Source organism: Aulostomus chinensis, chromosome 14, assembly GCF_037954235.1.
Source record: "Aulostomus chinensis isolate RoL2024-O1b breed Wild chromosome 14, RoL_Achi_v1.0, whole genome shotgun sequence".
In the NCBI taxonomy this organism is placed as follows: Eukaryota; Metazoa; Chordata; class Actinopteri; order Syngnathiformes; family Aulostomidae; genus Aulostomus; species Aulostomus chinensis.
In genome coordinates this window covers 2,139,686-2,166,971 of record NC_141333.1, presented here as the reverse complement: position 1 = coordinate 2,166,971, position 27,286 = coordinate 2,139,686, and the positions used below count along the sequence as shown (strand labels likewise).

Here is a 27,286-nt window from a genome sequence, read left to right as displayed (position 1 = left end):
TTCTGACTGATCATGACTACAAAGACTCAAGAGCAAGTCGCACCCCTGGTTTTCTTTTTCTGCTTTGCAGTTAAAACTGAACAAAGTCGAGTTGCTCGATCAGTCGGTCACCTTCAGTCCTCTGACCCCACAAGAACATCAGCTGATCACCAGGAGAACCTTCAGCAGCTGACGACCAGACAACATGACCTCTGCCGTCTGAACCACACTTGACCTCTGACATGACCTCCTACCGGCGGGGCTCCACGGGGTTTCCTCTCTCAGCCACGAGCTGCGCGTCTCCTGACGGACCGCGGGGGGCGCTGTGCTCGCGTCCCCGACACTCCTCTCCCTCTACTCCCCTCATCTTCCCTCAGATATACAGCACAGGAAAAAAAAATCGGATCAAGCTTTTCCGGTCTGCTGGCTCTAATTTCCTCTCAAGACCTCTGGCGTCGGAGGAGCCAAGCGGACGCGCAGGCAATCGGACTGAGATCCTGAACCTGGACGCGGAGAGGCGAAACTGGGGCAGCGAAGCCTTCACGCCCCTTCACGGTTAAAGCGGGTGCCTGCGTAGGATAATGCATCCTGTCGGGGGGGCAACGTGCTCGGGGAGGAGTGTGTAAGGGGAACAGAATGGTTCGGCGGATGGGAGCGCACACGGTTCTCAGCGCAGCCGCTCGGAGCTCCACATCCGTCTACGTGAAGCCGCCTCAGCGCGCCTGCCGATGCCCCTCTGACTCCTGGCAGTCCTGCTGCACCTCCCACCGGGCGCCAGTCCGGTTCCTCATTACATAACTCGACGTGTGTGTGTTGTTTGCTCTGAATTCGTTTCCCCAAACCCGGGAGGGGTGAGTTTACCGCCCCAGCGGCAGCAGCTGAGGACGCCTGCCGCGGCCGCGTCTGCTGTCGTGGACTGGAGGTCCAGCAGGAGGACACATTGAGGGTGGAAACCTGAGTCCAGTGGTGATGAAAACTCACTCCGTGCGGATCTCGCTGGTGTGCTGCCCGAAGCATCTGGAAAGGATAAGCCAGGGATCCACTCCCTCTCCGGAGGAGCCGAGGAGAGCTCCCATCCAGACGGTTCCAGCTCTGCTTCTCTCAGCTTGTGTTTGAACGTGGTTTGATCTCATTCTGTCTGTTTTTGGGCTCAGAGCAAGATTCTGCTCCTTGTATCTCTGGACATGCTGGGTAAGTGTGAGTGCAGCCAGTAGGTGAGACGAGCCTCCTCAGCAAGGAGAAGCCTCAGTGGAAGGAGGGCTTCCTCTCAGCGATGCAGTGAAGATGTGTGCAGCCAGGTTCAGCGGCTGCCTCAACGGCTGCGCCGAGGAGGCCCCTGCTGGGGCTGCTGGGCTGGTCGTGGTCTCCAGGATGCTGGACTGGTCGGAGGCGGGTCCCCGCATCCTCCACAGCTTGGAGATGGGCACAGTGATGACCATCTTCTACCAGAAGAAATCCCAGCGCCCAGAGAGGAGAACCGTGCAGATAAAGCAGGACACGAGGCAGATCGTGTGGAGCCGCAACCCGGACAAGATAGAAGGAGAGAGTGAGTAGCTCATCGCGCCCGCGTCTGCTTGGGACAAATCCTCTTTATTCACATGGTGAAATGTCAGATGGGGACGTGCTGAGGGCTGCAGGTCCTGCTTAGGACCTTAGACTCAGAGTCCAGAGCGCCACAACTACACCTCAGATTTTGAAAGGCGCCACAGTAAACATCAGTGACATCATCATACAGGCCCAGTAGAGCGTGCAGCTGTCACTGCTCAGAATCAGTATCATGAGGGAGTGAGATGGTCTCCATCTTTGATTGTTGTCATGTTACCTGCAGAACTTAGTCACATGATAGCAGGTGAGTGGGTTTGTACTGACGGGAGAAGGTGGTGTGTCGCTGCCAGAACGGTTCTGTGAGCCCGGAGAACTCTGCTGGTCTCTGGGGCTTCTCGCTGGGCATCATGGAGGAACATCCTCACAGACAGGAACGTGTCACATGACCTTTAGCCAGATGAGGAAGGCTGTGAGCTGAGGTTGAAGGTTCTGGAATAGAACTCAAGTTGAGACGTTGTTCCAGATGTGCGTAGGTGGAAATTAGACATTGAAACCTTAGTTTTCATTCGTAAGTTTGGTTTGCGGTTGGCTGCTGGATTTCTTTTCAATTTGATTTCATTTCTCCAGCAGTGAAATGCTCCTCCCGCCATGATGACCCTCATGATTTGATGAACTGGCCCTTTAAGGTTGACAGGTTTGCTCTTATTCTGCGTCTGTGTTTGCCTGGAAGAGCGACTGTCGCTGCCTGTGACTCACGTATCTGGATAGTCTGCGGTTCCTCTCCCCTCCCACCCTCCCCCGCTGCTGTCACGGCTGCCTTTGCGGACAGACAGATCACGACCTCGTGACCCCTGCTTCCTCCTCGCCAGCCTCCCAGTAGCTCTCCGTGGGGAAGAAAGTACTTACTGCTGCCACATGGATCCCCCAGCTTCCTGTCTGTCAGCCTGACACGCCGCCTGCCCGTCCAGCTGGCTCGCAGGCTGATCGGCAGCCTGCTGGGGCGGGAGGTGGTGGCGGCGGCGTCTCGGCCTGTTGGAGCACCACTCTGCCTGGCTGAAGGGTGGGGAGTCTATTGTTGGCGCCCTGGATTTTGTGGCCTGGGGGGAGGATTTGTTACAGTGTGAGAAAACTTGAGGCATTCACAACTGCCATGATAAGGCCTCCTTCTGCCTGCCATGTGTTCTCCTGACCCAGACGTGATGCTGGAACGTTTAGACTCCGCAGCCATAAGATCGAAAAGTTCAGCGAGGAGCCGGCCAAGTTATTTTTCCAGTTAACGGTGATTGAACTTGTGATAAATAGAGACTGCAGAAAACGTGCAACAGCAAAACGCAAAAGCAAATGAGGAGACCAGGGTTGTGTTGACCGCCATCTAGAACACGAGCAGCACAGCAGGACGCACGGCGGCGCTGGAGCGAGCTAGCAAGGAGGCTAGCTAGGCTAGCTGGCTAGGCCAGCTGGTCAGCAGGCGTTCTGTCACCATCCAGGGGCCGCACTGAAGTCACAGACACCAGAAACAAGGCGTCATCGCTTCAGGATGTGCCGTCGAGCTCAGTGAGCCTTATAGATGTTCAGGTTTGGAGTAAGCGAATAAAAATGTCCTTGTTTGAGATTGCAGGCCTTCTTCCTGCCAAAAACACTTGGCTAAACGTCTTGGACACGCGTTTCTCTCAGTTTGCTGGTGTGTTTTTATAAAAACTTCATATTTAAGGTAGAAAGCAGGTCACGCGTGTGGAGGTGTTGCTGTATTTGTCAGGCCTGGTTGCCTCCTCTCCCTCTCTCTCCCTCTCTCTCTCTCCCTCTCTCTCTCTCTCTCCCTCTCTCTCTCTCTCTGAGACAAATGGCTTTTGCACCCACAAGTGTTGTTACGTCTCAGGGAACCTTGGTCAATTATTAATCTCTAATAATCTAAAAACTGCATTAACAGCCCATTGGCTAATCCCAGTACGAGCCACAGCATGCATTAAACCGCAGCGAGCGCCTACACGACCTGATCACAGCTAATCTACACAAGCTTTCACACCGACGCGCACACACACACGCGCACACTCACGCACACACTCACGCACACACTCACGCACACTTTCATAACCCACGAATTCCTCTTTACAAACAGCCTCCCACTGGACGACCCCTCCAGTACATTCCAGGAGCTCGGCGGGTCTCTCCTCTTTATCTCCCACAGCTCTATCAGCCACCCATTTTTCTTCCTCCTCCTCTCTTATTTTCCTCCAGCTGTCTTTTCCCAATTTCCTCTCCCCCACGCAGCCACCTAAACACCCATCTCACTCCCAGATTTCTCAGACCTCCCGTTTCACACTCTTCATCCGTTTTCTTTCACTTTCTTTTTGACGTTCGTGGTGGAGGTCGTTCACCTGAACCTTTGGTCTCTTGTTCGGAGTCGTATTTATCTGACTGACCCTCGTCGCTGTCCCCCCCCCCCCCCCCCCTTGTTTTTGTAACCTGATAGTTTTTTTTTCTACTGTTTGCTTTCAAATTATGTTGCAACACACGCACTCTCTCTCCCTCTCTCTCTCTCTCCCTCTCTCTCTCTCTCTCTCTCTCACACACACTCACACACACAGGGTGGAATCAGTGTTTTCCTTTGAGATGAGCTCTTTGGCAAACATCGGGGGTTATTACATCCCGAGGCACAGGAAGTGGGGGTTATCAGGGAGTGTCTGACTTCCTGTCTCAGATTGAAGGACTCGCTGCAAGAAAACAAAAGACCCAGCATCTCCAGCAGGAAGCAGCGGCGGGGACCCCGAGTGAGGCGTGGCTGCCTGAGGTACTCGGGGTCATTCACACAGGTGGACTGTAGCTTCGTTAACTGGAGTCACGGGGACGCAGGTGCAGGAGCGTGATTACTCTTGATGTCCTCCACCTGTGCTGGAGGTCTCACCCTTACACCTGGAAACACCCACATCTTTGGCTTTCTATGAACGAGGCTCCGTGTCCTCGGTCTTTGCGCCAGGCTGATGCCAGTCATGATCTCGTGGTTGTGGAAACCTGAGTGACCCTGGGCGGTTGTCCTCCTGTGGGCGTTACTTTCCACAGCTTGGTACCAGGAACGCCCCCGTGGAGGAGGCCCTCACACACGGGGGCGTTGCTTCGCCTCCATGCGTGGAACAGGTGAAGAACATTGTGCAGTGTAATTAGCAGCAAAAAGACCCTCAGCTCCAGATCACCTGCTTGTAGGTCAGTGGTGCAAACGCTTCATCCTCCTGGAGAGCAGCGGGCTGAGAGGCTGCCTGACCCCCCACTAGCACACCCGCGGTGTTGAGCGCGGGCGCCAGGCGAGGAGACGCCGGTCAGACATGAGCTGTCCGTCATTTGGAGTCTGAAGGCTTCACAGCCATCCATGCAGGCCTGCCTGTGGACCGGCTCAGGAGGACACACCCTGAATGACCTTCATGTGTTCATGGACGTCAAAATGTTACTGACTTGTGGACGGACAAGAACGAGCCGTGTTTTTTCAAACCGTTTTACAAGTGAAAAGCGGGAGTGCGTCAGGTTTTTATGCATTTTTGGAATAAAAAGCAGCATGATTTGGCATCTCTCTCCACACCGTTCCCTCCGACACCTGTCGGTTCTCAACTCGTGGGAAACGCTGAAGATTTTTTTTCCTCTTCAACATCGTGAAAAGTTCGTTTGCCTCCTGTTGACTAGTAGCTGACATTTAGCTCCAACATGCTGCAGGTTCAGCTCATCATCCATCGGTCAAATTGATCCATGAAGCGTTTAAATGGCACTTCTGAGCTGTAAAAAACCAAACCAACAGAACTGACTCTAATAAGGGTGTTAATTTGTCATGCGTACATCTGCCTCTGTTAGCACCACCACCTCCAGCCATCTGGGCGGATGTCAGCAGCTGCACCAGGAACAGTTTGTTTCACTGGAATTAAACTGCAATTATCAGCGGCTGGTGGTTTCAGGTCAGAAGTGCACCGTCACGTGTGCGTTGCACAACTTTCAACAGGTCCAGCAGATTTTCTTCTCCGCTGCTTGAAGTTTTATTTCCATCGAACTGTTGACAGGATCTCCTACTCTGATGTTCATGTCCTCCGTTGGCCCGTTGTTTGATTCCCGTCACCAGCCGGCCGTTCAGCAGTGTGGCTGCGATGTTTACAGCCTGGACCCGGATGAAAGGCTGCTGCTGGGAGAATTATGTGTGTTTCTTATCTGTCTGTGTCTGTGTGTTCATGCAGTCACGGTGAACAAAGTGTAACGTTTGGCGAGCTGCACGCCTGTTGCCGCCTTCTTTTTTTTTTTTTTTTTTTTGGTCCAACGTTCAGACTAAATGGCAGGAAGTAATAAAAAGAAAAGCCAGAAAAAAACACATACCAGCTTTGGGGATATTTTTAAAGTCGGTGTGGAAAGAAAATCCGCTGAAAGTGGAGTTTTTATCGATTCATGCAGCTTTGTTTATTTAGAAATCAGCATAGAACCCAGCTTCTGACTGCGTGACTGTGATGAAAGGTTTTATGAGGGCTGGTGACATTTGGAATGATTGACAGCAGCGTGGATCCCTGATTCTGATATTAACACAGAAGCAAAAGGTTTTCTTTCAGAATTCTCAAATATGGTTTTTCTACAAAGCACATTTTTCTGTACTTGAACACAAATTGGAAAGTACAGGTCTGATCCATCGGCACAACCAGACAAGAGGATGGAGGCTCCTTTATGCTGCGCCAGGGAGTGGAGACCCACGCTACTTAGCTTAGCATCATGAATTGTGGTCAATGGGCTGGTTAGCAGGTTAGCTTGTTGGTCAGAATTGGACCAGAAACTTGACAAAGGTTTGTTAATGTTTGGGGTTTCTTGTTGAAAACGGGGAGGTTTCATCGTTTTACAGTGAAGCAGGAGCTCAGGTTCTCACTTGGCGAGGAACTCCGACATATCTGGTCCATGTGAAGTATGGACACATCGGAGGGGAAGAGTTCTCTCTTAATCTCATGCCAGGCCTGCTCCTGCTCGTCTCCACATGCAGGAGGCTCAGATATAAACCAGATTTCTCCTCTTGGCTGATAGACTCAGGGCTTCGAAGGCCTGCTGAGACTCCTGGCTCTGATAGAGACCTAAAAACAGACTCGGAGCATCTCTGGCTCTGCTGGTCAAATCAGAACTCCGTTCAGGAAACTAGCATGTAGCAGTTGGCTATCGTCTTTGTTCATCAGCCTCACAGTGTAGTTACTTCAGTATTGTTGAGGTCCGGCTTTTACAGTTAAATCAGAGTGAGATGGAAGTGTGGAGAAAAATGCTGCTACAGATTAGAAAGAGCCATGATCACCGGGATCCCCTGGATCACCGGGATCACCTGGATCTGCTGCGGTTGTCTCTTAAAGCTTCAGTGTTTCAGCTCGGCAGCATGTAAGAACTCAGTCTTTTACTTGTCACAGCAGCTTGCAGGTGTTTTCTAGGCTTTTGCTGGTCTCACGCTGCCAGGCGTCCCGCCACCCAACATTCGGTGCCATCCCAGCATTCCTTGTGATTCATTCAGATTGTGATTATGTGGCCTGATATTGGGACACGATCAATAGTGTTGATGTAATCATCATTCCTGTGGGCTTCTTCACGTCATATTTGAAGGAACACATTGAAATGATAACGTTGATGTGATATTTGTGGAAGCTGCAACAGAGATGTGTGATGATGGCTGGGATGCTTCTCCCGCAGCACAGTGCTTCATTTACAATCGTACTTTGATGGATATTTGACTGAACATTGCTTCTCCAGGGATGTTGCTCACGGATGTTTTGCTCTTAGAATATTTCCCTAGCTTTTGTACAGCCCTGACAACTGTTCACCTCAGCAACCCAACAGGCTGGCCTCCTTATATGCTTCCATCCTCCTGAGCCTGTAGCGTCCAATGTGTAGCTTGATGCTAGCTACTAGCTTGCTGCTATCTCACTGCTAGCTCGCTACTAGCTTGCTGTTGTCTCGCTGCTAGCTCGCTACTAGCTTGCTGCTGTCTCGCTGCTAGCTCAGTACTAGCTTGCTGCTATCTCACTGCTAGCTCGCTACTAGCTTGCTGCCAGCTACTAGCTTGCTGCTAGCTACTAGCTTGCTGCTATCTCACTGCTAGCTCGCTACTAGCTTGCTGTTATTTCACTGCTAGCTCGCTAGCCCCAGGTTTGTTCTCTCACTCAGATGAGGGGAGTTCAAAAGTGACAGTACAGGAAGAGCTGGAGTGGATAATGTATAACTTTGCAAACCAGATTAGATTAGTTAGATTAGATTAGCTAAACTAACAGAGGCGACACCTCAACACAAAGGCTATGAAGAGTGAAGACTTGTTTTTTGGGGGGGGGGGGGGGTCGAGCACCATAAGATAATCATGTCCTTGATTTGAATGTAGTAAAATGCTGCCTCAAGATGGCTGGGAACACGTGGAGTCTGAATATAGGGGTGATATTCTGTGTGTGTGTGTGTGTGTGCGAATGCTAGAGAATCTGTGTGTGTGTGTTCAGTGTGCGAATGCTAGAGAATCTGTGTGTGTGTGTGTGTGTGTGTGTTCAGTGTGCGAATGCTAGAGCATCTGTGTGTGTGTGTGTGTGTGTGTGTGTTCAGTGTGCGAATGCTAGAGCATCTGTGTGTGTGTGTGTGTGTGTGTGTGTGTGTGTGTGTGTTTGCAGAGGACATCTGTTATGTCAATAAGCGTGTTTTTCTTCGTGGGTGTGTCGACCGCTGCAAGTGTCAAAGTGAAGTCCTGCGTTCATGTCCCACTCTGTTAACCCTTCAGAGGCACAGGAGGATTTCGCTGCAGCCGTGATGCGCAGGGATCACGCCTGACGTGCAGAGGCACAGGAGCAGAACCGATATGTCACTCTTACCTGAGCACCCGATCATTCCAGATGTAGATGTCTGATCGTTTCTGCAGGTTCAACTTACACTCAGCAGACGAACTGAAGAACTGAACTCAGAGGTGGAGACGGACTTGTCGGTGATGTGTGAGTGTTGAAAGCCCTCTGTGAGGCAAATGTTCCCGGGCGCCGGACCCTCGCCTCCTGTAGCAACAACATCAGAGTCTCAGAGTTGCCTTTGATTAGCATGATTACCAGATGAAGTTCATTTCATAACTAAACAGAGAAATAAAACCCCGGTTCTTCAAAAAGAACAACTTCTTCGATGAGGACGACTGAGCAGCAGCGTCACTGGGATGACAACAGGGTGAAAACCAGCAAGAGTTTAATGGTTAACAGTTAGGAAGGTGCAGGGATGCTGAGGGTTTTTGGTATTTTATTAATCCTATCACGAGGTAGTCACAGTAACTTCATCCACATGTTGGATTTCAACACACAAGTTCTCCAAATACACATCTGTGGATTCACACTGAGTGACACGGACGCAGAGCTTCAGATCAAAGATCTCAAGACCAGAGCAGGATTCCCAGGTGGGGAACGAATGGCCAACCCGGTCCATCCCTGTCCTGAAGCGATCCCCGTCTTTAGAATCGGTCCACAATCTGCACCCGTGATCCTGAGTGTAAACCTGCAGGTCTTCTTCATGTTGATAATGAGTCAGGAATCTGCTCATAAACCTTGAATGAAGGAGGAGCGACTCAGTGAGCCGAAGGAGCATCTGGTGATTTTGTGGAAGTTAGCGAGGTTCGCTGCTAATCTCACAATCAGAGATTTAAGGTCAACCTCAGCAGCAGTAGCAGCACAGAGGGCTCAGTGTTCAGCTGAAAACCTCCAGAGACGTCGCAGCTTCCGACAGCTGAGCTGGTTTTGAGTTCTCTGGACTCTCACGCTGGCTCGCCACCGGCTCGGCTCTCCCGCTGCAGCGCTGGGTGTTTGGCAGGGGAATGAACAACGTGCCACACTGTGATTTATGGTTGTGCATATTTGTGTTCATGGAACACTATCCTTCCTTCCTTCTTCCCTCCTGCCCCCCTCGCTCCTCTCCTCCCTCCTCCTCCTCCAGTTGACATACGAGAGATCCGGGAGCTGCGGTTGGGAAAGGGCTCCCGGGATTTTGAGCGCTACCCGGAGGAGGCTCGTAAACTGGACTCCGCCCTCTGCTTCATCGTGCTGTACGGCCTGGAGTTTCGCCTCAGGACTCTCAGTGTTGCAGGTCAGTGTGTGTGTATGTAGGCTGTATGTATGTATGTAGGTGTGTGTGTGTGTGTGTGAGAGAGATTTACTCTCCCAGGAACAGTTTTAATAATCTAACATAAAATTTAACACAATCTAACACAAAACCACCAGCTAAAGAGAAGAATATCCCGTAAAATCTGACCTCTATCATTATGTGATTAGTCGAAGGGGTCCTGTGGAGTTTATGAGTGTTAGTCACTCAAACTGTGTGTGTGTGTGTGTGTGTGTGTGTTTTCTTGTACTTGCCACTTATTGAGGACTAGAATACGTATTTAACCAACAGAGTGAGGACATTTTAGCTGGTCCTCACATCTTCAGAGGGCCATTTGAAGGTCAAGACTTGGTTTTAGGGTGGAAGTTAGAATCAGGTTCAGGTTAGGTTTAGGGTCGAGGTTAGAATCAGGTTCAGGTTAGGTTTAGGGTCGAGGTTAGGGTCAGGCAGTCAGTTGAGATGTTTAGGGTTAGGGGGAGGGGCCAGGGAATGTATTACATCAGTGGAAGTCCTCACAAAGATATAAGTACAAGAGTGTGTGCGTGTGTGTGTGTGCTGTAAATCCTTCGAGTTCTTACAAAAGTGCTGGATACGTTTCCTTCCTCAACAAAAGTGTTTAGAGGGGTTTACCTCCATATTTACGAGCTGGCAGCGCGGCGCAGCCTCCCAGTGAGACCACATCCTCCAAACTCCTCAGGGTGCCTGTTTATCAAATAAGTGACAGCTGCTCGTTGCTCATAACTCTTACGATTACCTCCGACCGGCAGCACCCGATTACTTTCTCTGTCTGTCAGTCTTTCAGCAGGGTTACGCAACAATAAATAGATAAATTCTTGATCCCAGAGAAGAAGAGGGAGACCACAAATTCAAATAGAATTTCGGAGCACGCCCGTTTAAAAGGGCGGATTAAAAATAAGTGGTGAGTCTGCGGATCAGATCTGGTTGTGCTCGGGTGGCGAGATGCTAGTTTGTGCTCTCTTAGAGTTTGAAATCATGGATGAAAGATCCTGCTGAACACAGAAGCAGCGTGAAGGTTTATTTGAAGGCATAACATTTCAAAGTGCTTCACATGAAACATCTGTTTGTTGGGATTAATGAATTTGTGTGTGTGTGTGTGTGTGTGTGTGTGCGTGTGTGTGTGTGTGTGTGTGTGTGCGCGTGCAGCTTTCAGTGAGGAGGAGGTCAACATGTGGATCACCGGTCTCAACTGGCTGATGGTTGACACTCAGAGGGCACCTGCACCACAGCAGACGGACAGGTGTGTGTCAGCATGTGCGGCTGGTGTGTGTGTGTGTGTGTGTGTTCATGCATTTGTCTGAAATCGACCTACAGGTTCAATCAATCAAGTCGATTAATCAGGTAATCAGACTCAAATTTCATTTCCATGTATCGTTTCATCCACGGAGACCAAACCGATCAGGTGGCTCAAAAACAGGACCGTCACCTAGAATGACCCTCAGTCACCAACCTGCAGTGTTTTAACACAAAATTTAGCATTCAGAAGATTTCCAGGACCCGTTGACGGGTTTTGAGCTGCAGAAGAAGCCGTTATTAAGAGTTATTCTCTTGCTTCACAACGCGGATCAACAGCTGAGGAGACACCAGGAGCAGGTTGAGACCTTCTCTGCCCTTCATGGAAGCTAGCAGCCAGGTGCTGTCACCCGCTGAGGGAGGCGTTACACGGATGGAGTCCACTGATGAGCGGCTGCGTATGATATCTGCTTGTATCCAGAGAAGGAGTGACCTGGGGGGAAGGGAGTTTCTGGTCAGAGCAGAGGACAAATATTTGTTTTGGGATGAAAATATTTACCCGAGATGAACGTGCGGAGGCAGTTTTTGGCTTCTGTGGTGAGTCCGGCAGAACAGAGCGAGGCTGTGAAGATGTGTGGAGGGACAGACTTAAGTTGTTGACTTAATGTCGAGCTGCACAGGGTTAGACAGGCTCGGAGGAAACGGCTAAATTTTGCCTGTTCAGAAAGGAAGTGGATTCATGAGCTGACGTTTCACCTGACTGAATTAAAACAGAATCAAACTCACTGTTTGTCAAACTGACATGTAAACGATCCTACGTGGTCACAATGAGGCCACTGTCCACGCAGAGGCCTCCAGATGTTGGAGTACACCTGGAAAATGGAAGCTAGCAAGTTGCACTATAATTAGCAGTTAGCCTCGCTTGCTATCAGAATAAGTTGGCATCGATGAACGTCCAGTTCTGTTGTCGCAAAGTTGAAAAAGGGGTTTTGGTGAAATAGTTTTGTATTCAGCTCGAGCTTGAGATATTTAAATGATGTCAGTCAAGAAGAATGAAGCTTTTTAAAAATGTTGGTTGCTAACTAGCGTCTGCAGGAGGCTGTCGTGGACACTGAAGGGCATCATGGCAAAAACAGAAGCAACATCAAGCCTAGTTTGGTGATAGTCAACGAATTCAAATTCACCTGTGCACATCTTTAACTCTCCCCTCCCTCTCTCCTCCCCCCTCCCCTTAGATGGCTCAGGAAGCAGTTTGAGGTCATGGACCGGAACCATGAGGGCAGGTGGGTGACATACACTAATCATGTCAACACCCAGTCAAAGCCGTTTTCAGGAGAGTGATGGATGCCCGATGTGCCGCAGCAGGTGGTGTGTGAAGGTGAAACCAGATCCAGATGTCATCTAAGCCCCGCCCCTGACCTTCACCTCCACCCCTGAGTCTCACACGCTCTCTGTCAGTCGTTCTCTCTCCGTCCAGCTCGCATTAACGAGGCCAGGCTTCTGTTTGGCTGGAAGCTGCTCCAGGACAAACAGCCTGCCACTGCCTGATAAGGAGCAGGAAGTGATGCGATGGCCTGGGAGAGGGCAACTTCCTGCCTCCTGTGAAAATAGTTACAGTAGCCAGACAGAGGGGAAGTGGGAGGAGAGCCAGGTCAGACGTGCCAAAGACGGCGAGCGTTGTCCTGAAATCCTCGTTGCGGCACTGATGGATGCCACTTCCTGTATCCTGCTCATCGGCAAACGTGATTATTCACGTTACCGATCTCACCGATGAGAGGTTCTGAACACAATCAGCTCTGGCAGCCTGTGCACCAAAATGGACGCTCCTCAGCTCAGTCACGTACGCTGCACAACTTCTCAAATGCGTTTCCTCAAACTCTCAGGCAGCCGCTCATTCACGGCAGAGTAAAGTTGTGAAGTCCAACGCCATCGCGGGGCCAGGCAGCTCTGACTTTCCCAGCCATCAGCAGGAGCTGCGCTCGGATCAAAGCTAATTCCAGTTTAGGTTTTACAGTGATTTAATTGCATTAAACGGATAAAAATGTTGCCATGACAACTACATCAGGATCCTGATTATTACTCGGAATCACATACATACATTGGTATATTTGTCTGAGAAACAGCAGGGAAACCACCTCTAAAACGCCTTGTTTTCTGGATGGAGTTTGGTTCAAAGGAAAGACTTTCGATCTCTGTCTTCATCGGCCCTCATCCATGAACCCTCTGAGTCACAAGTTCTGCAGCAGCGTCCATTTCTGTCGTTGCTATGACGCTGGAACCACTGGTTTTTAGGAGTGCCATGCAGATGGAACCAACATCAAAATTAGCTGTTGTGAAAGAAATTAAACCACAGTGAAAAAAAAGAGAGAAGAGACTTTGGTTGTTTAGAGAGGGCGCAAATTAAAAAGCAATAAATTTTTTTTTCCTCTCTTCTTTTAGTGGGAATTTGTTTACAGTGACGACCATCCAAAATAATATGGAAGTAATCCATCAGGATGAGTCAGAGGAGGCTATAACTCTGTCAGGCTGAGGCTGTCCTCTCCAACCTCATCCCACCCATGACAACTTCACATGAGCCTCTTGTTCACGCTGTCACTGGCAGCTCTTCCAGCCCAGCAGCGCCACCTCCTGGTGGAACCACACAAACGGGCAGTGCCAATGGCTAATAAGCACATTTAGGGCTCTAAGGTTTTCACGCTCACGTTCCTAGAACGCTAGTTTTTCATGATGGGTCTGAAGCAGGTGACTGCAGAGGTGCAAACAAGGCAGTATTGGCTAGGAACACGGTGTATCTTACTGTGCAAATACTTGTGTCTTCTAAAGCTTTACTTCAGCATTTTACTGTCAAATACTTCTAGTTTTTTATGTTCTTTCCTGCTCCGAAACTTTTTTTGTTCGGGTCCTTTTTAGGATGAAAAACCTTTTCAAATTCTAAACGCTTGGACAGAGATTGGTTTGTGGTTATAGTCGGAGTTCTCCAGTCCACCACAGTGTCCGTCCATCCATCCATCCATCCATCCATCCATCCCCCCATCCATCCATCCATCCATCCATCCATCCATCCCCCCATCCATCCATCCATTTTCTATCCCAGCTTGGGCGAGAGGCGGGTTCCCCCTGGAAGGGCCGCCAGCCCGTCGCAGGGCCATCAGTGTGTTGTGGTGAATTCTACTCCGTGGCACTAATCTCCACGCACCTTGTGCTTCTTCTGCAGTATCACAGTGAAGGATGTGAAAGCGCTGCTGCCTCAGGTCAACTACCGAGTCCCCAACATGCGGTTCCTCAAAGACAAGCTGCAGGTCCGCCCCCAGAACCTTCCCAGCAGCTTCACTTGTTTCTTGGGCCAAAATACCAAACCTCTCTGTCCTCTCTGATTAGTTTTAGCTTCTTTAAAAAAAAAAAAAAATTGGCTCCATTAAATTATTATTAATTTTTTACTTCAAGGAACATCAGAATATTTTTTTTATGTAATTTTTTTTTCTGTGTCACGTGACCTTTGCACAGGAAGTGGAGGCCAGGAGCGATCTGTCGTACCCCAACTTTGCACAGCTCTACAGAACCCTGATGTTCGATGCACAGAGGAGCGTGAGTGTCCGCCTTGGGCTCGCACATGAAAACACAGAGTGCTGGTACATGTACTCAAACCCTGTACTTCTGTTAAAGTACTTGTACTCGACTAAAAGGCTCTCCTCAGACCTCCAGTCATGTGGGATTTGTTTCTTTACATTTAGGGAATAAAGAACCTCCTGTTGGTTAAACACCTGAAGGAAGAGATTTCATTCCTCACGTTAATGCAAAAAAACCTGCCCAACCTGAAATTTTCCGGAAAATAAATGTTGGAAACCACCAAGTGCAGGTGACGTGGGACTATAAGGTAGAACCTTGGCTGTGCCGGGTCAAGTTTCAGTGACCAATCAGACTGAACCATATTGAAGGTGTGTTTTCCATCCAAGCTTTGACAGAGCAACATTCCCAGTGTTGCCGGTTGTTCCGCTTATCTGAAAAACGGCGTAGGAGTAGAAATCCTGATGGATTCAACTGGGTCACGTGAGTCCAGGGTTTGAGAGACTGTCCAGCATGTGTCTGTCCACCGCTGCACGGGCGCTGTCCCACGCTCACTTTGTCCTCTACTGTTTATGCTTCACCTGGCTCCTCCCACCCTGTCCGTCACCTGGCTCCTCCCCCATTCCCAGATTATTGAACAGCTGGAACTCTCCTTCCCCCTGCGGTGAGTCCTTCCACCTCCTCCACCTCCTCCATGTTCCGTCCCTCATCCTCACATCCCACCAGCCCCCCCGCACGTTTCACTTTATCGACTTCTTCTATTTTCATGCCTCTGCCATGTTGAAAGTGCTCTTGTGTTTCTAGGAACGTTGACAGACCGGAGCTTTGTCAGATCTCCCTCTATGACTTCCAGAAGTTCTTGCAGATGGACCAAAAGGTACAAGAGAACATTCCAAACCTCCAAAATCGAACAGAAAACATGCTGCTTCCTCCTCACGTCTGTGTCCGGACTGCTCTCAGGAGTCCTGGGCGTCAGATTTGAGCCGGGTCAGGGAGTTCCTCACCGGCTACATGAGGGGCGGAGCCCAGCCTGAGCCCATGCTGCAGCTCGACGAGGTGATGAAATACAGTACAAATACACAAACCACACTGAACTAAACAGCGGGGAAGAGTTTTCCAATGTTGTCACTTTGATTTTCCAGTTCCTGACCTTCCTGTTCTCTAAAGAGAACTCCGTGTTTGACCCTCGACTCTCCCCCGTCGCTCCTGATGACATGAAAAGGCCGTTATCGCAGTACTGGATCTCCTCCTCACACAACACGTGCGTCTCCATCTGTCACGGATGTTCTCAAGTGTTCGCATCTCAGACCCTCAAATCACCTGAAGCGAAACTTCAGATGAGGCTTCACCGACTTCTCCCCACTTTGTGAAAGCGAAAAAACGATGAGACTCATTTCACCATCGTCTTGTCTGTAAATTATCACAAATAACATTCGGAATTATAAAATATTGAACGATGAAGCCCATCTCAACTGTGATTCCTGCATCAACTATAGCGCCGCTCATCTTAGCTGTATCTAAGCTAGCTTAGCATTAAACCTGGAGGCTAGGTTAGCTTCATACACAGTTGAGTGAAGAACTACAACAACAACTGGAAAGGAACCTGTGGTATTGATCAAATATTCATGTTTTTTAAACATATCGATGCAGAAGATAATGCATAGTTTATCCAGCAGTGAGTGACAGATGATATTTTTGCCCAGCAGCACTTCAGGAGCTCAACCAGCTGCCACCGTTGTCTCTGTCTAACCAGGGTGTAAGTCAACGTTAGGCTGAGCCAATTTACTTCTCTGTCAAATGTAGTGTATAAATACCAAGCTTTTCTTATAAAAGCGATATTTCTAGCTTCTAAATACTGCTTTGAATGTAGAAAATGTTTCATATTTGCATTGGCATCCATTGACTACCTGCAGTAACCTGAATGTGGCATCTTAGTTATTTGATATCAGCGACCTGGCAGCAAACGCTTGTTGGTGTGAATCTGTAATCTTTCCTGTTGTCGAGTCTTTTTCTCGGTCAGGTGAGTCTCGGTGAACTGGTGTCCATGCTCTCGTCCTCTCAGCTACCTGACAGGCGACCAGTTCTCCAGTGAGTCGTCTCTAGAGGCCTACGCTCGCTGTCTGAGGATGGGTTGCCGCTGCATCGAACGTGAGACCCTCCACAGTTGGAATTGAGATTAAACCAAAGCTTTGAGGGCTCACGCAGCCATGAAAAACCTGGATAAGTCATGTATTTTAATGTATTTGAAAAGGAAAACTTCCAGGCCTGGAAAACTTTTTTTTTTAAAGTAACCAAACCAGAAATGTTTGGAAATCAACTACCAAGTGAGAAAAAAACGGCTTTAGTTGATAGTGTTGATGTTGGTGCGTGCTTGTGTTGAATCTCATTCGTTTTAGGCAAATATGCGCTAGGAAATGTTGACCGATATCTTGGTTTATTTTTCATGAGTAAGCCAACATTTGAGAGACGTCATGAAACCTTCCCTGCAGACATGGAACGTCATGGCCATGTGCTGGTGGACATGTGTGTGATGTTTTGCTGCGCGTTGGGAAGTGGGCTGAAAGTGTGTCGTGACCTCAGGGTGTTTCTGACTGCAGTGGACTGCTGGGACGGACCTGACGACCTGCCAATCATCTACCATGGACACACCTTAACCTCTAAGATCAAATTCCTGGACGTGCTGCACACCATCAAAGAACACGCCTTCGTCACATCCGAGTGAGTCGGTCGTCCTGCAGCCTGTCACCTTCCCATGACGCAACAGCCTGAGTGTGACTTTCTCTTCCACCCGCTCAGGTATCCCGTCATCTTGTCCATAGAGGACCACTGCAGCGTGGTGCAACAGAGGAACATGGCCACACACTTTAAGAAGGTGTTTGGAGATCTGCTGCTCACCAAGCCGGTGGACAACAACGCCGAGGACCTGCCCTCCCCCCACCAGCTCCGCAGGAAGATCCTCATAAAGGTACACTGAGCATCGGACGCCAGGGCGCCTCCCACACACAGAAGGAAACAGCAAATGGAATATTTGGGTTTTGATTTGCTTCCTAATTGATTTCAATCGCGCACGTTCAGCACTGGTAACGTTCTCACCATCACTGTGTCCCAGCACAAGAAACTGGTGGAGGGAACCTTGTATGAGGAGGTGACGTCAGCCAGCTACTCTGAGAACGACATCAGCAACTCACTGAAGAACGGCATCCTCTACCTCGAAGACCCCATCGACCACGTGAGTGTGTGTCAGCGTGTGTCAGCGTGTGTCAGCGTGTGTGAGTGTGTGTGAGCGTGTGTGAGCGTGTGTGAGATGCCAACATCTTGGATTCAGTGTAATCTGAAGTCTGTGTCTCTGTGTTGGACTCACAGACGTGGACGCCACACTACTTTGTCCTGACCAGTAATAAGATCTACTACTCCGAGGAGACGTCCCACTACCAGACAGCTGATGAAGAGGAGGACGAGGAGGGGAAAGAGGTAAAGAGATGAGGATGATGATGGCGGGTTGACAGGTCTGAGTGCAGATGCTACAGATGTTGTGTCTTTGTCAGGAGTGTAACAACAACGAGCAGCACTGTGCGGAGCGCTGGTTTCATGGGAAGCTGGGCGGAGGCCGTGATGGACGTCAGGTGGCAGAGAAACTCCTGCAGGAGTACTGCGAGGGCGGGGCTAAAGACGGCACCTTTCTAGTTCGGGAGAGCGAGACGTTTGTGGGAGACTACACGCTGTCCTTCTGGTCAGTGACAACAGCGCAAAACACATTTTGGCTGCTCAGTCACGGCAAGGCCTCAGCACCTCCTGGAGGGATTCCTTCACCTTCACTCTCTTCCTCCAGGCGTTCTGGGCGTGTCCAGCACTGCAGGATCCATTCACGGCAGGAATCCGGCTCCACCCGCTTCTACTTGACTGACAACCTGGTGTTCGACAGCCTCTACCGCCTCATCTGCCACTACAGAGACACGCCGCTGCGCTGCAACGAGTTTGAGATGAGGCTGGGCAGCCCCGTACCTCAGCCCAACGCCCACGAGAGCAGAGAGTGAGTCTCCGCCTCTTTAATCCAAATACTGGGCCGTGATAGGAGGAGACCGCGCGACTGGTCGACCTCTGAGATGCTTCAGGTCGTTCATTCACACTCAAAGTACAACAGGACCAAGCGACCTCCAAGATGAATTGGGGATGATTTGACAGCAGCGGTGGAGGCGTGGCCAGAAGTCTGAGCGGCCGCTGCCTCTCACTCGCTGAGATTTAAAGAGAATAAACTAATCAGAATGAAATCGTTAACAATCATGACATGAACGCCTCATTTAAAAATATACATTTGAATGCTTTTACACATGTAATTATTTAATTATCTACACACTCATTCCAATTATTGTTTTTACTGTAATTTATAATGTGTTTCATCATTATTCGTGTGTCGTTATTGCAGGCTCGCCATTCTTTTTTGCATTTATATTCTGGCCATGGTTTTATTGGAGTCTGTTCAGGTCGTGGTTTTATTTTCTCTTCGTCGGTCGTCAGAGAGGAACTCTGTTGGACTCTGGAAGGAAGCCTTCCTGCCTCCAGCACCAAACTGAAGCTGCTCGTTTTCTCAGTGGAGTTTGGGTTTAATTCATCTCTGTGGGTTTTGTTGTCTCAGGATTCATACGTTGTCAAAGCCTAAATGAAGTTTTGAAAAATGTGTTTTAATGAATTTTGTCGTTGTTGATTTTTTTTTTTTCTATATAAACACAAACCCACGTTTTCTTTTGTCATGAAATAGTTGTGTGTTGTCCAGGTGGTACCACTCCAGTCTGTCCCGTGTTCAGGCGGAGCACATGCTGATGCGAGTGCCCAGAGATGGAGCGTTCCTGGTGCGGAAACGCAGCGAGCACAACTCCTACGCCATCTCCTTCAGGTGAAGCGCAGAGGCCGGTGTCACATGACCACAACATTAATTCGCCTGCTCGTTCTGAACGCCGGGCTTGTGTCTTCAGGGCGGAGGGGAAGATCAAGCACTGCCGCATCCAGCAGGAGGGCCGTCTCTTCATGCTGGGCAGCTCGGCTGAGTTTGAGTCTCTGGTGGATCTGGTGAGCTACTACGAGAAACATCCCCTCTACCGGAAGATGAGGCTGCGCTACCCCATCAACGAGGACACGCTGGACCGGATGGGCACCACGGTCAGGCTGGTTGAGTCCTTCACAGGGTCATGTTACCCGTATCAGGACATGTTAAGCATGTTACGCAAACGTTGTGTGTCAGGACTTCTCCTGTGTTTCCTTGCTTGAAGTATATTTTGAAGTAAATTTACCAAAATCTACTCGTGTTTGTAATGGAGAGCTGCAGCTAATGTAATTACCAATGTAACTATTTTTTGAACGAATGTGTCAAACTCAAGATGACACAAAGGTTCAGATAATATTCCTCATCGTGAGGAATCCAAAGAGGAGGGTGCAGGAAGCAGAGGAGCTGAGTTCCCGTGTGATGAGTTCTGTGGGAGCTTGTCAGCAGCAGCTCAGCTGCAGACATTTCTGTCTGTTAATAGTTTGAAGATAATAAAACTAAAATTCAAGAAAAGTGAGCGATTAAACTGAGACTTGGCTTCTTTTTTAAACGGCGCCAGGAGCTCGACTACGGGGCGCTGTACGAGGTTCGCACACCTCACTTCTACGTGGAGGCGAACAAGATGCCCACGGCACGGGTGAGTGACGCCCTCAGATGTGAGTGATTAGCATCCTTTGATCATGGCTAATTAGTCGATGACTTTATTCCTGTGCGTCCTGGTGTTCCAGTGTACGGTGAAGGCTCTGTATGATTACCGAGCTCAGAGGGAGGACGAGTTGTGTTTCCCCAAGCAGGCGCTCATCATCAACGTGGACAAGCAGGACGGCGGCTGGTGAGGGAGCTGTGACTTCATGTCAACATTATCCACCTCTTACCCGCAGATATTGACCTTCCCTTTAGTGTGTCCATATCAGTGTGTCTTTGCTCGTCATGAGGAAACAATGTGGTACATACATAGATGTTGTTCATTTGAAAAAATGTAGTTTTCTTCATTTCTGAACGTGTTTTTCAGCGTGTACAAAATGTGAGTATCATATTACAGTACAATGCAACACATACCAGCCCCAGACTATGAAGTCCCAGACAGTCTAAAACAGCACGCAACGGTTTGTCAGAGATGAGAATGATTGTTCTCGATTGGTTTGGTCTGAAACTGTTGAACCGGAGCTCCTGCTAGTGGTGCAGTTCATGTCTGACCTCAGCGCTGATTAAGTTGCTCTGGAATCTGGAATGTTCTTCTGATACGGTGCTGTGCAGAACCCCCTGCTGGTCGGTGGTGCTAACGTGGGTGTGGTCCGTAGGTGGCGGGGCGACTATGGAGGGAAGAAGCAGCTGTGGTTTCCAGCCAACTACGTGGAGGAAGTTCCCAGTTCTCCCACCAGAGAGCTGGATGAAGCGGTACGTTCCTGCTCAGCCATGAAGCAGAACCACTAACCGCCGCCTTGCCGTTCTGCATACCATCCTTTTGATTTCACTTTTCAGTCTGCAGAGAACAGTCCTCTGGGTGCGTTCCTCAAGGGCTTTATTGACGTGCCCACCTGCCACGTCGGTGAGTGTGGAGAACACATGCAGCTTTGGTTCCATCAGTGGAGGAGCTTAACGATTCCAGTGAGGAACAAAGTCCAGCGTAGCCCAAGTCACTCTGTTAGCTGGCGTACATAACCGAACCTCTGCAACAAACGTCAAGTCAAACCTGCCTGCCTGCCTGTGTGTGTGTGTGTGTCCAGTGGTTCATAAGGATGGGAAGAACTCGCGGCCCTTCGTCTTCACCATCCACTCCCAGCACTTGTCGTCTCACCCGGTCCAGACGCTGGACGTGGCGGCGGACAGCCTTGAGGACCTCACCTGCTGGGTCGGCAAGATCCGAGAGGCCACGCAGAACGCCGATGCCCGGGTCAGTGCGAGGGAACAGTCCGTTCTTTCTAAGTGGATGAAAGCGAACCGCTTTGAGCGAACATAAAGATGTAGTTCCCCCAAACCAGGAATGGTCCTGAGTCATCATGGCTGGTTGTCCTGGTGACTTTCCTGCATTATCCTGATGAATTTGTTATATTTGTGAATCTTATTCTTAATTTTTTTGTATTAAATCAGTCAATCCTTTGTTCAGAGTGAGTTTCTATGTTATTGTGGTTGCGTTGACATTCTGGCTTGTTTGTTGTCATGGTAACAGATGCAGGAGGAGAAGCAGATGGAGAGGAGGAAGAAGATCGCGGTGGAGCTGTCGGAGCTGGTGGTTTACTGCCGTCCCGTCCCCTTCAATGAGGACAGTGAGGACCAAACTTTCTCTCTCCTTCTTCTTCTGTTTATCTGTTTTCCTTGGCACATCTGGACTCCCTGCTATTTCTAGAAATCGGGACGGAGCGAGCCTGTTACCGGGACATGTCCTCCTTCCCCGAGACGAAGGCCGAGAAGTTTGCGACTCGCGCTCGAGGGAAACGCTTCCTGCAGTACAACCGCCGCCAGCTCTCCAGGGTCTACCCGCGAGGACAAAGGCTGGACTCGTCCAACTACGACCCGCTGCCCATGTGGATCTGTGGCTCGCAGCTGGTCGCTCTGAACTTCCAGACTCCAGGTGGTTTGGTGAACATGAGATATGGACAGTTTAATCATGCCTGGAGCAAAGCATAGAAGCATTTTTCTATATAGACGTGATCTTTCTGTGTGTAGATAAACCCATGCAGCTGAACCAGGCCTTGTTCATGCTGGGTGGTGGGAGTGGCTACGTTCCCCAGCCGGATATCATGAGGGACGACGCCTTTGACCCTTTTGACAAGGAGACGCTGCGTGTGGAGCCAATCACCATCCAGCTACAGGTCAGACAACCAAAGCTACCTGGAGTGGGCGATAGTTCTGTGAGGGACTCGGGGACTAAACGTACTCGTACACAAACTCGTACTTTCAAGGTAAAGAAACTTCATTGATGGTCCAACATGGAAATCCCGCCCCCGTTTCTGCCGCTTCATTCATTCAACATGAAACATCTGTAGAGTGAAGATGAGGCAGATACACATTTACTCTCATTCACCTTCAAGTTTGACATAACATGTAACCTCCAAGTTAGCTCAGGTATGTAAGAGGAATGTGACTTACACAAATCAGTTCTTCTTCTCTGCCCTAAAACAGTAGCCCACACAGGAAGTTGTGCTGTGGCGTCTTATGTTCTCCCATTTTTCCCGCCAGGTGCTGGGAGCCCGCCATCTCCCTAAAAATGGCCGTAGTATCGTCTGTCCCTTCGTGGAGGTGGAAATCTGTGGAGCAGATTACGACAGCTGCAAGTACAAGACGGACGTTGTAGGTAAGATGGCGTCGGGCTGGCGGCCATGTTGGTGTGAGGAATCAGCAGTGGTCCTTTGATTTAATTTCACTGACTGACTTCGACCGTCTGCTTGTTGACTCGTCAGCTGATAATGGTCTGAATCCAGTTTGGGTGCAGAAGCAGTTTGTGTTTGACATCCACAACTCCACCTTCTCCTTCCTGCGCTTCACCGTCTACGAGGAGGACATGTTCAGTGACCCCAACTTCCTGGCCCAGGCCACCTACCCCGTCCGCCTGCTGCGCACAGGTCGGTGCTTCACTGCCTCAGACTGTGTGACGCTGAGAACAGACTCAGGTTTTATTCACGTCAGGATGTCAGTGAACCCAGAGGATTAAAGTAGTGGTAGAGAGGCCATCTAGCAACCAAAGGGTCGCTGGTTCGATCCCCACTTCCTCCAGTGACCATGTCCAAGCGTCCTTGAGCAAGATACTGAGCCCCCCCTTGCTCCTGATAAGTGGTATAGAAAATGGATGGAAGGTCAATTTATCACAAACTCTACACTGCCCTCTGGTGGTGGATCTTGTAGTCCTGCTGGTGCTTTCAGAGCAGAGCTGGACCAGGGAGGGAGGGCAGCACCCTGTATGATTTTGAGGACTTTACATTTATTTGAGTTTCTAAAGTTTAACTTTGTAAATTGAGATGTTGTACATGGATTTTTGTCAATGTTGCTTGGGTTTTGTGTTGCTAGGTTACCGGAGCGTCCCTCTGAAGAACAGCTACAGTGAAGAGCTGGAGTTGGCGTCGCTTCTGGTTCACATCGAGATCGTCAACGCGAAGGTGCTAACACACACATGCACACGCACACGCGCTCTTAGTTCATCTCACGGGGCTCCAACGTCACCTCTCCCCTTTACCGTCGTCTTTGAATTTACAGCCCAGTCGACACATGTCAGAGAGTTCTTTTTGTCCAGAGAATGTCATAAAATCACAACACAATGTGACTGTACAGAGACCGAATGTTTCTTGTGAAATGGAAGAATTGGTCATTGATCAATTAGCACCCCCCGACTCCGCCCTGCTCTCTACGGCTGCAGGAGGAAGACGATGAGAACTTGTACACATCCATCCAGCGGCTGCGGGATCGAACCAGCGAGCTGTCCAACCACGTCTCTCTTCTGGAGAGGTCGGGCTCGGGGGACCTCGGCTACCAGCAGAGCCTGGAGGAGCTGCGAGCGGCTCAGGATCAGCTGAGCGAGCTGGTGGAGGCTCGCAACCGCAGGTGACGGAAGAGAGAAGAAGAGACAAACTGATCATTGATCCTGACGCAGGGATCAATGAAGCTGGATCAGGTGTCTTGTGTCTGTGACAGACGTCTGAATGTCTCATTTAGATTATCAATAAAGCTGATTGAGAGTCAACTCAGGGCTCCAGACATCAATACAGTTTAAACCAGTTTTATTTCATTTTAATATCAAATGTGTTTGTGACAACTGGAACGTATTTGTTCTACAGTAAATTAACCTGACATTCTGAACCTGCCACAGAGGACATAACATGTTTTATCCTCATTCCCAGGCTGGTGGAGAAGAAGAGGAGAGAGAAGCTGAGGCAGCAGGCGGCAGTAAAGCGCAACTAATCCTCCCGTCCACCAGGGAGCGCTAACGGCGCCTGATGCTCACCGTCCCTGGTGATGTGTGGCGCCCGCCGGCCAGGAGAACGGCAGGCTCTCAACAGCAGCGACATGCAATCTTATAACTGGAAACAGACATTTTCACAGTGAAGTGTGAGATTTGACAGCCTCGTGCTGTGTGACAGCAGCAGCAGCAGAAGAAGAAGAAGAAGAAGAAGGAGGAGGAGGAGGAGGAGGAACAGGTGATGAACTGAAGCATCTCATGGACTCAAAACCTCAAGTTAAGCTACAAAACAATCATGAACTTACGGCTGGAATTCATTAAGAGCAAATCAGAAATGAGCTTCTGGCACTTCTAGCGTCTGCCAGTGACCTGAGTGTAGTCCAGCTCCTCCCTGGGCTCCTCGGGGACACGGATTTACAGTGGAGGACAAATGCAGCGCAGCATGATGGACATTAGACTGAACTCACGACAGCGAGCAGCCAAAACCAAGACTGGGTGCGTCTTTAAACAGATCACGCCATTGAATGATGGGGATTCCAGGAGCGGGTGGTCCAGGCGGACCTGCAGACCACACAACAAGCCTCGTAGCAGTTTAGCACGCAGGTCAACGTTCTCGCTCAGAGGTCATGTGATAGAACCTTGACAAATCACGGAAGGAAGACTAGACAAGACCCTATCAAGAAGAGAATCCTGGAGAGTCCAGAGGTCCCAGTGCAGACATGGAGGCCCCAGCAGTGAGTCCAGAGGTCCCTCAGATCTGGACTCACATCCGCCTGCTGCCGTCGGTTCTGGTGGTTCCCTGAAACTCCGACATCTCTGGGGATGAACTCAGAAGCTCATCGTCAAGTTTGCTCTTATTGAGTTTCAGGCCTTAATAAGAAAACGGGGAAAAAAAGGGAGAAGACAACTCAGGTTAAACAAACGAATGGATAAATTCACAAGTTCTGCATATGTACACACGTGGATGATTAAGGGAGCGGTGGCACACGTAGCAAAAAGGAAATGTCATGTCTGTGCCTTCGGTGTTTGGCTTGGTGGTTCTTCTGGTTTGGTCTCACGGCTTCCTCTTCAGCCGGAACCGAGGCACGGTGAGGACCCGCTGGAGGAGGTACCCACTCGTCTGGCTGAGAACGCTCCTCATGAAATGGGTTTAAGGGGACTGAAGTCTGCTGCTCCTCATCAAGACCGAGTCTGTAAGGGTGGTCACATGACCTCAGACCTTCCTGATCCACCTGGGAGAGCACAAACTGGACCAAGATCCCCAAACCACACAGGGAAGGTCTTTACATACGTCTTCAAAGGGCTCTTGAAATATATCTATACATACATGTACATGTATGTATAGATATATATGTATATGTATACATGTGTATATCTAAATATACATTTATATGTATGTGTATATATATAATATGTATATACCAATATATGCATATATACGTATATTCATATGTATATATGTACATATACATATATGTCTATATGCAAATATATAGATATGTATGCTTACATAGATATAGATGTATATAGATATCGATATATACACGTAAGTATATATATATACTTATATAGATCTGTCTATATACATCTATATCTATGTAATATATATAAATACATAGATATAGATGTACGTGTACTACCTTCAGAGATGGGGGGGCATGGATGTCACGTGCAGGAGCTCAGGCGTGTTCGCATGTTCACCTGGACAAACAAGGGCTATCAAACCACTAGCAAAGCACTCCGGTAAACTTCGGTCTAAAGATTTAGAGCTAACTTTTTTTTTTCTAACTCAAGCAGTAAATTTTAGAGTTGTAAGAAGAAGGAGAGGTTTTTTTTTCCTGCAGGACTGGATTGACTCGACTCCTGTGCCACGAGCAGACCAGGGTTTCCACCAGAGACTCATCAGGCCTGCCCAGTGTGTTTTTAATTCGTTTTTTTGGGGGGGGGGATTCTTCACCTGAGCCTCAGGCGCGTGCGTGGAAGCTCAGAAGAAGCTAAGTGTTTCGCTGACAGCGACACCACCAGCGCGCCAGTGTGCCGCCCTCCCAACTGCTCAGAGGCTGAGATCTCCAAGCCTCCTGCCAGAGAGAAAATAGAGCAACACCCAAAGTAAATGAATTAAATTCATTAAAAAAAACAAGGCTAACAGGTGAGGAGGCGACACTGCTGGCAGGTGCGCCAGGGACACGTGGAGGTCACAAGTTGCATCCTGCTGCTTTAATGCCACGGGCTGGGCTTGCAGAACTCTGGTGGAACGCTGCTGCCTGGCTTTAAAGGCGGAGTTGGGAGAGAGTGGAGGAGGGTACGACTGATGCATCTGCTGCTCGATTAACTGCAGAATTCCTTTTTTGTCCGTCAAAGCAGCTCTGACAAAACCCTTAACAGTAACAAAGCAGTGCTGCTTTTACTCTGAAAGCTACATCGCTACATAGGAAGTGTTTTTTGTGACAACCGCGTCCCTCTGAAGCAGGAAGTGTTATTGTCCATCACCATGGCCAGAAAGAGGCCGCTAACAAAGGAGGACAGGGGAACCAGTGGAACGTTCAAATTTAGCAAAATTCTAAAGAAAGTCGCGATGTCGGTGAGGAAAGTTTCCTCCTCCATCTAAGGGGTCTTCAAGCTGAAGAGAGAAGTGACAGGAGGAGGTGTGCTGGACCCATGAGGGCGCCCGCAGCTCAGAGCTGCAGGTCCTGGCTGGTCAAGACGCATCGACAAGAACCAGAGGCGCGTTGTGACATCTAAGTATGTAAACATTTCAGTAAAAACTAAAGCCTTTGACCAGCAGTGCAGCCGCGGTTCACACCGTCAGGGTTCGTGCGTCAAATCAGAGCCAATATCAGCAGCTGTGGCTCCGCTGGTCCTGGATCTGCTGGCAGCAGCCGTGACTTCTCCCAGTGCGTGGCTTCATATCTAAGAAGACCCCATCT

General features: G+C 49.4%; 1 protein-coding gene across 4 annotated transcripts; it reads left to right on the top strand.

The window, feature by feature from the left end:
- Positions 1-215: 215 nt before the first annotated feature.
- On the top strand, positions 216-25,725 carry LOC147249409 (1-phosphatidylinositol 4,5-bisphosphate phosphodiesterase gamma-1-like). 4 transcript variants are annotated; one of them, XM_086223513.1, is made up of 32 exons: positions 216-1,525; positions 9,451-9,600; positions 10,780-10,873; positions 12,102-12,149; positions 14,081-14,165; positions 14,371-14,451; positions 15,060-15,094; positions 15,235-15,307; positions 15,391-15,486; positions 15,573-15,691; positions 16,493-16,578; positions 17,028-17,148; positions 17,227-17,395; positions 17,540-17,659; positions 17,794-17,901; positions 17,976-18,160; positions 18,260-18,460; positions 19,202-19,321; positions 19,401-19,584; positions 20,028-20,105; positions 20,197-20,300; positions 20,770-20,866; positions 20,951-21,017; positions 21,196-21,362; positions 21,639-21,735; positions 21,816-22,040; positions 22,136-22,281; positions 22,649-22,763; positions 22,891-23,031; positions 23,474-23,562; positions 23,820-24,004; positions 24,301-25,725. In XM_086223513.1, exons 1-32 carry the CDS (start codon positions 1,264-1,266, stop codon positions 24,359-24,361), a joined length of 3,909 nt encoding a protein of 1,302 aa, XP_086079639.1. In that variant the 5' UTR covers positions 216-1,263; the 3' UTR covers positions 24,362-25,725. The 4 variants fall into 4 exon arrangements, with proteins under 4 accessions (XP_086079639.1, XP_086079640.1, XP_086079638.1 ...); XM_086223512.1 differs by having other exon boundaries at positions 218-1,525; positions 22,870-23,031; positions 24,301-25,720; XM_086223514.1 differs by lacking the exon at positions 12,102-12,149 and having other exon boundaries at positions 217-1,525; positions 22,870-23,031; positions 24,301-25,721.
- Positions 25,726-27,286: the final 1,561 nt, after the last annotated feature.